The sequence below is a fragment of the Dictyostelium discoideum genome (genome assembly GCF_000004695.1).
Source record: "Dictyostelium discoideum AX4 chromosome 4 chromosome, whole genome shotgun sequence".
NCBI classification, from domain to species: Eukaryota; Evosea; class Eumycetozoa; order Dictyosteliales; family Dictyosteliaceae; genus Dictyostelium; species Dictyostelium discoideum.
Window position 1 is genome coordinate 2,532,637 of NC_007090.3, and position 12,973 is coordinate 2,545,609.

The 12,973-nt window shown below is 25.9% G+C and overlaps 1 protein-coding gene across 1 annotated transcript; it reads left to right on the forward strand.

The window, feature by feature from the left end:
- Nucleotides 1-131: 131 nt before the first annotated feature.
- On the forward strand, nucleotides 132-12,786 carry DDB_G0284853 (RING zinc finger-containing protein; the record flags this gene model as incomplete). Its single annotated transcript, XM_633274.2, has 3 exons — nucleotides 132-943; nucleotides 1,034-1,948; nucleotides 2,019-12,786. 3 exons carry the CDS (start codon nucleotides 132-134, stop codon nucleotides 12,784-12,786), a joined length of 12,495 nt encoding a protein of 4,164 aa, XP_638366.2.
- Nucleotides 12,787-12,973: the final 187 nt, after the last annotated feature.

A 12,973-nucleotide genomic window follows, 5' to 3' on the forward strand; every position in this document is an offset into this window, starting at 1 on the left:
GGGAATTTTTTTTTTTTTTTTTTTTTACATTCTTTCATTCATTCATTTCAAAAAACAAAAAAAAAAAAATATAAAAAAAATAAAAAAATATATATAATAACCAAAAAAAATTAAAAAATAAAAAAAAAAAGATGGTTTCATCTAACACCATAACCACTACATCAAAAAATAAAAATAATAATAAAAATAATAATAAAAATAATAATAATAACTTAACTATAAATGATGTAATTAATGATATTTATGATGAAAATGGCATAGATGGAATAAATTTTGATTATTTTTTAAGTAAATTTCAAGATATTTCAAAAAAAACCAATTCATTTGAAAAATTAGTTGATGACAATGGTGATTTAGTACCACAAAAATATCAACCATTAAATTCTACTTTCCCAATGTCTGAAAGCAATTGTGTTCTTCAAATGAAATATCTCTTATGGAAGAATTGTCAGTTATTAACTCAAAAAGTAACTTCAAATAATAATAAAGAAAATGATGAAAATGTAAACAACAACAACAATAATAATAATAATAATAAAGGAAGTACAATCGATGATAATAACAATAATAGTATCAATAATATTAATAATATTAATAAAGAAGAATCAACAATATCAAATAATAAAGATATAACATCAGATATTTTTCTTAGATTTCTATTAGATTTATTAAAAGATCAAAATGAAATTCTAAGAGAAAAAGGATATAAATTAGTGAAAGATTTCTTTTCAAAAGTTACCATTGGCTCAATGGCTCACTTTAAAGAATCATTAGTTAATGAGGCAATCTCAATATTCATTGGAATTATTAAAAATGATAAAATCGATCAATCCAATAGATTAGATATAGCATCATCTTTAATTTCATTGGTATTGGCTAAAAATGATATTAATTTAATCTCAAAAGTTTTAAAATTAATTTTATCATTTAAATTCTTTACAAAGTATGTATACAATATATCATTTAATAAATAAATAATATAATATTTATATATTAATTATATTAATTTTAATTTTAATTTTAAAAATCTAAGTTATCCAAATATTTTAAAAATTGAAAATGAAAATTATTTACCATTGGAAGTATTTAAATTCAAGATGGATGGATATCAATATAAATTTTCAAAGGAATTTAATGAAAAAGGTAAAGAAAATGATGAATTTGTAATTAATAGTTTGGAAACTTCAATAAAGACAATTTATTCAATGACCTATGATGATGGATTTGTTTATATTCATTGTAATTTAGGTTTATTCAAATTTAGTTTATCATTGAATATGGAGTTTAAATTATGCGATTATAAAACTGATTATCATACAAATCCAGTTACATATGATTTCAATGATCAAGAGACAACAATCACTGATAAGATCATATTGGAAAGATCTTGGTTATTCATAATTGATGATCATATTTATTTTAGAAGTTTAGATATGGAACAAGGTATAATCTCTGTAATTAATAAACATACATTTGAAGAGACATTTATGTTTATTGAGAATGAATTAAATCCATTAGGTACAAATCCTTATACATTATTTCAAGATTATGAATTAAAACAAATTGGTATTTTAGAATTACCAATTGGTTCATCAACTCCAAAAATTAGATATATAAAATTAACAACAACAAATGAAAATGATAATAATAATAATAATAATAATAATAATAATAATAATAATAATAATAATAATAATAATAATAATAATAATAATAATAATAATATTAATGGAAAGATTACAAATGAATCAATTTTAAAACAAGTTTCATCAGATCATATTGATTTATTTAAAAATTTACAATCTATTTCATCAGTAAATTTAAAAATAAAAGATCAAGAAAATTTAAATTTATCATCATTATCAAATATTAAATCAATTTATCCTTCTGAAATGGGTGGTATATTTTATTTAACAAATTCAAATGATTTATTTTTAATTGGTACAAAGTATGTAGTATTAATATTTAAAATAAAAATAAAATATATATATATATTAATGTCTATTTTTTTCAAAAAGTGGAATTATAAATAATCAAGATAATTTACCAACTTATTTTAAATTACCAAATGATGGTGATATAAAGATAATAGAATTTTCAGATCCAGATTTTTATGTTCTTGACAGTGAGGGTATTTTACATATGTTGGAACCAGATGGTTTCAAAAAGATTGATGTTAATAATAATCCAATAATAGTTGATATTAGTGTATCAACCCAAAAATTATTTTGTTATACAAATAAGGGTAAACTATTAACCATTGATAGATTGGATCCAAAGGATCAAAGATCATCCGATTTACCAATAAATATGACAATTGAGGCAATGAAATCTTTTGGATTATCAAAAGATACAGATATATTATTTTTATTATCAAAGAATGAAGTCTATAAAGAAACACAATTCACTCGTACTAAAGAGAAATGTGAAGTTTTAGCTGATCATGGTGATGGTAAAGCATCAGAAACAACAACAATTGAAAAGTTTGATACAATCTTTGGTGGATTTTCAACTTCTATATTAATTGGTGAATTACCAAATGGTGATGGTGGTGGTGGTGGTAATTCAGTTTGTTTCATAAAAGGTGATAATTCATTTGGACAGTTGGGTTTGGGTGATTTCAAATCTTCATTCGATGTGTACAGACAAATCAAAGATTTACCATTCCCAATTGAAGGTACTAAATTCTATCCAAGTTTAACATTCACATTGGCTCTAACACTCGATCAAAAACTTTGGTATACTGGTAATATTAAATCATTGAAACCAGTTAATCAATTCACTCTCTTCAATGATATCTCAATATTCAATCCAGAATTAGAATCAATTAAAGATTTAAAAACTACTGAATTTGGTTTCTCAATCTTAAAATCAAAATTACCACAACTTTATTATCGTAGATTCTTTTCAAGAATTCAATGTTATTCTTCAAATCAACATTTAGGTATTATAATTCCAAATTATTTAAATGTTTGTGAAATTTCTAAAAAACAACAACAACAACAACAAAAACCAAATTATTTATTATTTAATAAAAAGACATTATCTTTTATTTGTTCAAATCCAATTGATTTACCAATTAGTAGTAGTAGTGGCGGCGGTAGTGGTAGTAGTGGTGGTGATGATGATGGTAGTGAAATCGAATATAATGAAATGAACAGATTTTATCTCTCAAAAAGGTTATCATTTAGTTTCAATATTAATAAGAGAGATTCTTCATTATCAATTAATATATTGGAGAATCAAGAATCTCCAAATTTACCATTTCATCCAATTCATTGCTTTATTACAAATCAAACAAATTCACAAGTAACTTCATTATTATCATTAAATCAAATTTTATATCAACAACAACTACAACAAAATAGTAGTAGTAGTAGTAGTAATAATAATAGTTTAATTAAAATAATTCCAAGTTTAAAATCAGAATATTATAAATCATTAAATAGAGTTTTATTTGAATCTAAAGTTGCTTTATCAAAGAGAATAGCATCAACATCTGAAATGACAACATTTTTAAAGATTAATAAATCAATTTTAATACATTCTCTTTTATTCCCAAGATCAAGTCTAGTTGGTAAAGGTACAACTGCATCAGTTCAAATCGTTGGAAGTGATGGTTTATCAATTAATTTAAAACAAAAAACTGTATCTCATCTCTATAAATTGGATTCACCAATTTTATTATCACCAAATGTACAATACCAATTCTTTGTAGTATGTCAAGAGGGTCAAGCTACTTTTGAAACAATTCCAACTGCCAATGTATGTGGTGTTGAATTTAATTTCTCAAATATTAATAAAAGTACTCATACAACAAATATTCTTGGTTTTGAATTTAGTTTAGTTGAAAATTCATTTTATACAATAGTTCAGCAACAACAACAACAAGATAATAATAAATTAACATTGGAAGGTTTTGGTTACTTATTCGATACATTTACTACAACGATCAGACAATTCCAAAATGTTTTCGAATTATCAGTATCATCATCGTCAAATAGTGATTCTCTCAATAATAATAGTTTATTAAAATTAAACGAACAAAAACAAGTATTATCAGATATCATTTATAAAATTTCAATTTTATTATCAAATAATATCGATTTATTTGAAAATGTAAATAATAATAATGACAAAGAATGTAATAATAGTAATAGTAATAATAGTAATAATAATAATAATAATAATAGTAAACATTTATTGAATGAATTATCACAATTTATTCATCAATTTTTTACAAATAGAATAATATTTAATGGTAATGAAATTAAAGATAAGGAACAATTATTATTAATTAAATCAGTTCAAAAGTTATTTGTATCATTTAAATATATTTATAATAATGATCAATTAAAGATTAGTTCAATTCCATTGTTATTTAAATTACTTGAATCAAATAATAATAATAATGATAGTTTCGATGATGACGACGATGATGATGATTTTGAAGAAATGAATAGTATAGTTAAAGAAGATTTACCAGGTATAAAATATTTATTAGCAATAATGATCAAATCGTTTGGTAATTATTTATCAACTTCAATTTCAATTGAAGAAACTAGGCTATTATTAAATCAACAATATCAAGAGGATGCTTTTGCTAGGGATAGTGTCGATCAAAATTTATCAATATTTTATGATAATGTTTTAAATATTCTTTTCACTTCAAAAATTAATAAAAATAATAAAAAAAATAGTGGTAAAGAAAAGGATAATAGTGATTCAAATAAAAAAAATGAAACTATTCAAGATGTTTTAATTAGAATTTCAAGTTCATTCACTCAACAAAAACAAAAACAAAAACAAAAACAACAACAAAATCAAAAAGAAGAGAAACAAGGAGAGGAGGAGGAAGAAGAAGAAGAAATTATTAATGATTATAAATTTGAATCATCAAAATTAATTCAATGGTTTTTAACATCATTTATAAAGGTTGAAACTCCAATTGTAAAGAAAAGATCACCAAAAGTATATCAAGTTGAAAGATTTGGAAATAGTAATTCATGTTGGAGTTATAGTGGTTATAATATTGATGGTATATCATTCACTTGTGATAAGGATATTTATGTTAAGGGTATTGGTGTTTATGGTGATAAAGGAAAATGTTCTTGTACTGCCTCCTATGCTTATGGTAAGAATGGTGGTGAATTATTTACAAACCCAACCGTTTCCACTCAATGGGGTAATAAGGGTTTACATCATATCGAGGAGATTCTTTGGCCAAATGAAGTTTACTTGAGACGTGGTCAACCATTAACAGTTTTCATTAAATTCAAAGGTGGCTCAACTTCAAGTGGTAGTCGTGGTAAATCAACAGTGACCGTTCAAGATTGTAAATTCACTTTCTGTGAAGGTATCATTAAATCTGATAATGGAACTTCTGTATCTTCTGGTCAAATTCCAACGATTCTATTCTCTTTGGAGAAATCTAATGATACCACTCAAAAGAGTAGTATAAATTTACAATCTCTTTCAAAAGTTATTGATCCAATTCGTTTAGTTTTTCATTTCGCTCAATCAACTTCACTCTCTTTATTAAAATTATTAACTCAATCAACCAATAATTACCATCGTATTAATCAATTGGTTAAATCTTTAAAATCTGATTCATTCTATCAAAGAATTTTACCACTTTCAATTGATTTATTAGTTAATTCAATTTCAGGTAATAAAAATAATAATAGTAGTAATAATAATAATAATAATAATAATAATAATAATAATAATAATAATAATAATAATAATAATAATAATAGTAGTAGTAGTAATAATAATAATAGTGGTAGTGGTGAAGATGATAGTTCAAATAAAATTAATCAATTATTAATGCCATTATTTGAAGTTATTACAAACATTAATAGAATATTTTCAAATTCTTTAAATGGTGGTAAAACTATTGAAAACTATAATAGCGGTGGTGGTAGTGGTAGTGGTTCAACAAATTCAGTACAATTAATTAGAATTGAAAGTTCACATCCATATGAAGAAACTATTAAACAAGTTCAAAAGATTCAATTCCCAGATACTACAAAATGGATGTTAATTCAATTTGATAGTAGATCAAGTACTTTACAAAAATCTGATAGATTATTGATCTATACTGATCATAAACATGAAAATTTATTACGTGAAAAAGGTTTCTATAAGAAATTCCCAACCAATTCATTTTTAGTTCCTGGTAATAAATTATTATTTGATTTTCAATCAGCATCTGCTTTACCAAATGTTCCAATTGTAAATAAATTTGGTTTTGCTTGTAATGTTTATGGTTATGAAATTTTACCACAACAACAACAACATAATAATAATAATAATGATTTTGATTTATTATCATCATCAACTTCAATTAATTCATTATCATTATCAACTTCATCTTTATCATCATCATCACCATCTTCTCAATATCCACTTTTAATTTTAGAGAATCAATTGGCATTTTATATTGCAATCAATTCAACTCAAATATTATTACATAGTGAAGATTTAGAAACTAATATTAAGTCTCCTTTGATTCATAAAAAATTGGATCAATTTTTAGTAAAAAGAAAGAAATTAAAGAGAGAAGAAGAAGCTAAAAATCCAAAACCAATTGATTATAGTAGTAGTAGTAGCAGTGAAAATGAAGATGATGAAGAATCTGAAGATGATTCAGAAGAAGATTCAAGTGTTGACGAATCATCGGAAGATGATAAAGAAAAGAAAAAGAAAGATAAAAAGAAAGATAAAAAGAAAGATGATGATAAAGAAGATGATGATGAAGAAGATGAAGAAGAGGAAGAAGAAGAAAAATCATCAAGTGAATCAGACTATTCAGACTCTGATGAAGATGAAGCACAAAAGATTAGACGTGCAGATGATAAAAAAAAGAAATTAAAAGAAGAAAAGAATAAAATTAAAAAGAAGGAAAATAAAGCTCAACAAGAATTAAAGAAATTAATTAAAGAAACAAATAAACTTGATTTACCAATTCAAGATTTTCTCATTTTTGAAGATCAAAATGATCAAAATGCTCAAGCCTCCTCCTCCTCCTCATCGTCTTCATCATCATCATCATCTACAACTAATGCCACTGAAAAATCAAATGATCCTAGAGTCGTAAAGAGCCAATTATATTTCCAAAGAATTTGGAATCGTATTAAAGATAATGTCGAATATGAAAATTCAAAAACATTTACAATTAAATCATCAGAGGTTAAAGATGATTCAAATGATGAAGCAACAGGTTCATCATCATCGTCATCATCATCATCATCATCATCATCAACAACAACAACAACAACAACAACAACAACAACAACAACAACAACAACAACAACAACAACAACAACTAATGAAATATTTGAATCAAAAGATTTTATTGATGGTACAGATAATACTCTTGGTGGTAATTTATCAAAATTCTTTTTAACACTTGGTTTACCAATTCCAGAGAATAAGGCCGAGGATAAAAAAGAAAAGAAATCAAAAGATGGTAAATCAAAGGATGGTAAAGAGAATAAAGGTGAAGATGCTAAACAAAAAGATGAAAAAGATAAAGATTTAGTTGATGAAAAGGATAAATCAAAAATTCAAATTAGATATGAACTTTTATTAAATAAATTCCCAATTGAAAATGAAAATTTCCTTTTCAAAGATAAACCAGTTGAAGCCTCATCATCATCATCATCATCAACTACTTCTACTACTACCACCACCGATTCTAAATCTAAGAAACCAGCATATAAAGTTAAAAAAATTGTAGATTTAGAAGATGGTGAAAACTATCAAGATAATGAAAGAGATGTTGCCTCTTCTTCATCTACTCCACCACCACCATCAATTTCATCACCTTCAAAACTCTCTACTTCACAAGAAGCATTAGAGAATGAGCATGATAAAGATTCAAAGATTATCACTAAAAAATTAGCACAAGACAGAATTAATCAAATTATTAGAAGAAAGAAATTCCTTAAAAAACTTATAGCTCAACGTGAAAAAGATTATAAAAAGCTTAAACAAGAGAAGATTGACAATGATTCTGAAGATGATTCTGAAGATTCTGATGAATCCTCTTCATCAAGTGAAGAAGAAAAAAAGAGTTCTGATTCTGATTTCGAACTCATCGATGAAAACTCCTCTTCTGATGAAGATGATAAAAAAGATAATAAAAAAGATGAAAAAGATGAAAAAGATGAAAAAGTAAAAAAAGAAAAAGTAGAAAAAGAAGAAAAAGAAGAAAAAGAAGAAGAAGAAGAGGAAGAAAAATCTAAAAAAGATAATGAAGAAACAAAAGAAGTAGTATCATCATCATTAAATGAAGAATTTGATAAAGATGATAAGAATGGTAAAAAACCAATGTTACCAAGTAAAGATTTAACTGAAAGCTCTATTACAAAACCAGCATTACCAAAAGAAAATTTATCAGCATTTGTAAAACAAAGTGAATATTGTAAAATTTCAAAGAAAATCTTTTTAGAATTAATTAGAATTAATAATGTTGATGATGAATTTTTAAAGGTAGTGAACAACGTTTATTTCAATCAAAAATTACCATTCACAGAGTTATTATATATTGAATCATTTAAACCTTTCATCTTATTGTGGAGAATTATTCAAGCGAGAATGAATTCATGGGCAGATTGTCAAGATTCTGATATTTACAGAATTAATTTATTTGATGATGAGGATGAAAATGATCCATCAATGGATGCAGATGATATTTCTTTTGAAAAATTAAATCAATTTATGAATCTTTTATCTCATTTAACACCCTATGAACAACACCAACAACAACAACAACCATCATCATCTTCTCCAATTACCCCGCCACCACCACCAACATTGGTTAAATCAACTTCTTCATCTAAAATTTCAATAAATGACGATGATAATCAAAATAGTAAATCAATTAAATATTCATTTGAAGAGTTTATGAATCCAAGTAATATTAATCAAAGTCAAATTGGTTTACAATTTTATACTAAACACCAAAGTTCTGGTGCATCATCATCGTCATCATCATCATCATCATCATCATCATCATCATCATCATCATCATCATCATCATCATCATCATCATCATCATCATCATCATCATCATCATCATCATCATCATCATCATCATCATCATCATCATCATCATCATCAACATCATCATCATCAAATAACAATAATAGTAATAACAACAATTCATCATCATCATCATCATCTTCACAATTACAATTACAATTACAATCAAATATTCCAATTAAATCAAAAGTTAATTTAGTTAAAAATTTAAATGAATCAAATATAACAATTGGTTTATTAGCATTATTAGATGAAGATGTTGTACCACTTGATTATAATTCAGTTATTCCAAAGAGAAAAGGAGGAAAATCCACTGAAATTTCAAGTGAAAAGGTAATGGCATTAAATTCAATTACAAAGTTAATTCAAATTTCAGTAACACCATCTTCTTTGGAGAATACAATTTGGATATTGGCATCATCATTACACTCTAAACAAGCTTCAAAAGAAACATTACCAGATGATTGGCAAGGTAAAGTTGCTCAAAATCCAATAATAACCTGTCAAATCAAAGATGGTTGTAAGAAAGAGTTTACCAATGCTTTCCATTCACTCTTGGCAACTCTTAGTGAAAAAATTAAAAATGGTAATTACTCTGATTCAATCGTTTTAAATTCCCTCTTTTGTTTCTCAATTTTCCTTTTACCTGATGATATTAGATTTGTGCAAAATAGTGAAATCTTCCCAATGATTTCAAAGATTTTATCACAAATGCATTCAAGTAGCAATAATAATGATTTACCATCAACTTTAAATACTCCACAAAAAGTTGGACCAATTAAAAATTTAAAGATTACTACATCACCAATGGTTATTGCTTCACCAAAAGGCAAAGAGAAATTAATTGAATCTTTAGTTCAATCTGATGATAATAATAATAATAATAATTCTTCAGGTGGTAGTAGTTCAACATTAATTTCGCCATTATCACCAAATAATAATAATATTCCAACTATAACATGTTCAAATCCAACAACAACAATAATTATTAATAAATCAATTAAAAGTACAAATTATATAAATATTTCAAATAAATTAATTGTTCAATTATCAAAGAATCCAGAAATGTTAGCATCATTATTTGATGATACAACCAATACATTTTGGGAAGCACCATCGAATAGTTCAATAACAATTAAAATGGAACCAGTTAGATCTATTTATGAAGTTTGTGTTTATATTGATAATAGTGCACCAGCTAATACTGTCTCTTTTATTAATTGGAAAGCTGAAGATGAACAAAACATTTCAACCGTTGGTAAATTTTATCTTACAATGACTTCAAGTTGGTTCACAATTCCATTCAATGGTAAACAATTAAAATCGGTTCAAATGAGTTTTATTGGTGGTGATTCAATTAGAGTTAGACAATTAAGAGTTTTAGTTACAGATCCAGAGAAAGAAGACGTTACTTTGAAAAATTATCAAATCTCTAAATTTGACTCAACCGTTTCACTCTTAAAGTTATTAACTTTCCAAATATTTGGTATTTCAAATGATAATAAGAAAATCTCTAAAAATCTAAAAGGTCATATTCAAAATTTATTATCAGTATCTGGTGTTAGTTCAATTCAAAGACAAATCTTCTCTTTAATTTCAACTGAAGTTCAAAAAGAAATTAATCATTTCATTTCAATGATTAATGATCAAGAAATTGAAGAAAATGAAGAAAAAGAAAATAATAAAGAAAAAGTTAAGGAAAATAAAGATAAAGATAATAATGAAATAGAAAAGAAAAAAGATGAAAATAAAATTCAAGAAAAAGATAATGATATCGGTGGTGGTGGTGGTGATGATAATGATGAAGATAAATTAACAAAATCAAAATTACAAGATAATTATTTATGTGAATTATTAACAACATTACAAACATTATTTGAAAGTGAAGAAGGTAAATCATTTGTACCATCAAAAGCAATGATGTTTTCATTATTATCAATTCTTTATCGTGGTACTGAAAGAACTCAACAATTGGTAATTTCAATTTGTAGATTAATGATTGTAAATATTAAACCACAAATATTTGATGAATTCCTATTGGATCATGAATCACCATTATTAAAAGGTTCAACATTTGCTCAATTCCTTTTAACTTGTATCACAAAATCATTATCGGTTCAAGTGAAAACCAATGGTTCATTACATACTACAGAGTTTACATTTGATAAATCATCTCAACAATTGGTTAAAGGTATTAAAGGTATTGTCACATTGGAGAATGCAAAGGAATTAATACGTTTAGTGAAACAGTTAATCATTAAATCCTCCTCTTGGAAAGAGTATTTACAATCCAATATCAATTTAATCCTATCTAATAAGATTAAAAAAGAATTTTCAATAACAAGTGGTAGTAGTGCAGCTCAATTATTGAATGGTTCTCATACACTTTGGTTATCTTTGGCATGTTTATTGGTTGTCGCTGATGATGATGATTTCATTAAATCTTTGAATAGTACCACTCAATCTGAGACTGAAATTAAAACTTGTCAAAATCATGATGATGGTCAAACCGAAGCTTTCTATCATTGCCAAGGTTGTAATCTAAATCTTTGTAATGAATGTGATAGATTCCTTCATCTTTCAAAGAAATTCAGAGATCATAGTCGTACCAATTTAGATAATGAATCATTCACCATTGAGGTACGTGAATCTTGTGTTCGTATGAAAGTTTCCTCAAATTTGGTTGTGGTTGATAAAGAGAAATTGAAAGCAATCGTTCAATCGGTTAACAATAATAGTGCAGATCAATGTAGATTCTGTAAATCGAAATTGGATTCTCATAATCTTTTACCATATGATGGTATTTCAAGTATTTGTTCAAATCAAGAATGTAGAGAAAAGGCATCCTCCTCTTGTATTAAAATTCATCAATGTGGTCATATTTGTTATGGTATAAGAGGTGAAGAAGATTGTTTACAATGTTTACATGGTTGTGAAAGTGGTGCAACCGATAAAAAGAAGTTAACTCAAGATGTCGATGATATGTGTATGATTTGCTGGACTGAATCATTGGTTGAATCACCCTCAATTCAATTGGAATGTGGCCACGTATTTCACCATGATTGTACCAAGAAATTGATTGAATCACGTTGGAATGGTCGTATCGTTTTCAATTGTTTACAATGTCCAATCTGTAAACAAGCCATTAAACATCCATCATTGAAAACTTTAACCAATGAAATTGAACATATTCGTGATGAAATCATTCGTAAGGGTAAACTTCGTATAGAATATCAAAATCTTAATAACGACCCATTGTTATTGGCTGGTGGTAGATTCGAAGGTCGTCCAGATGATTATGTTTTGGATCAATTCTCTTATTACCTTTGTTTCAAATGTAAACAACCTTATTTCGGTGGTCTAAATCAGTGTGCTGCTGCTGCCGCTTTACCTTCAAACTTTAATCCTGAAGAATTGATTTGTGGTGGTTGTTCCTCTGGTGATGATCCTCAATCCATTTGTCCAAAACATGGTAAAGATTACCTCGAATTCAAATGTAGATACTGTTGTTCTGTGGCAGTTTGGTTCTGTTTTGGTACCACTCACTTTTGTGATACTTGTCATGATAACAATGGTAGACTCACTGCTCAAACAAAGTTTGGTCAATGTCCTTTAGGTCCTGGTTCTGTAGAATTACCAAAAGGTCCTTGTCCTTTAGGTTTAAAGAATCATTATGAAGCTGGTAAAGAGCAAGCTTTAGGTTGTGGTGTTTGTCGTAATGTTAAAGACTTTTAAATAAAAAATTAAAAAAAAAAAAATCATTTAAAAAATAAATATAAAAATAAATTAAAAAAAAAAAATAAAAAAATATACCAATTCAATCAAATTTTTTTTTTTTTTTTAAAATCTATTTTTTTTTTATATAAAAAATATATTCTCTACTTGTTGTTCCTTAAAAAAATAAAAAAGCAACTACAAAAAA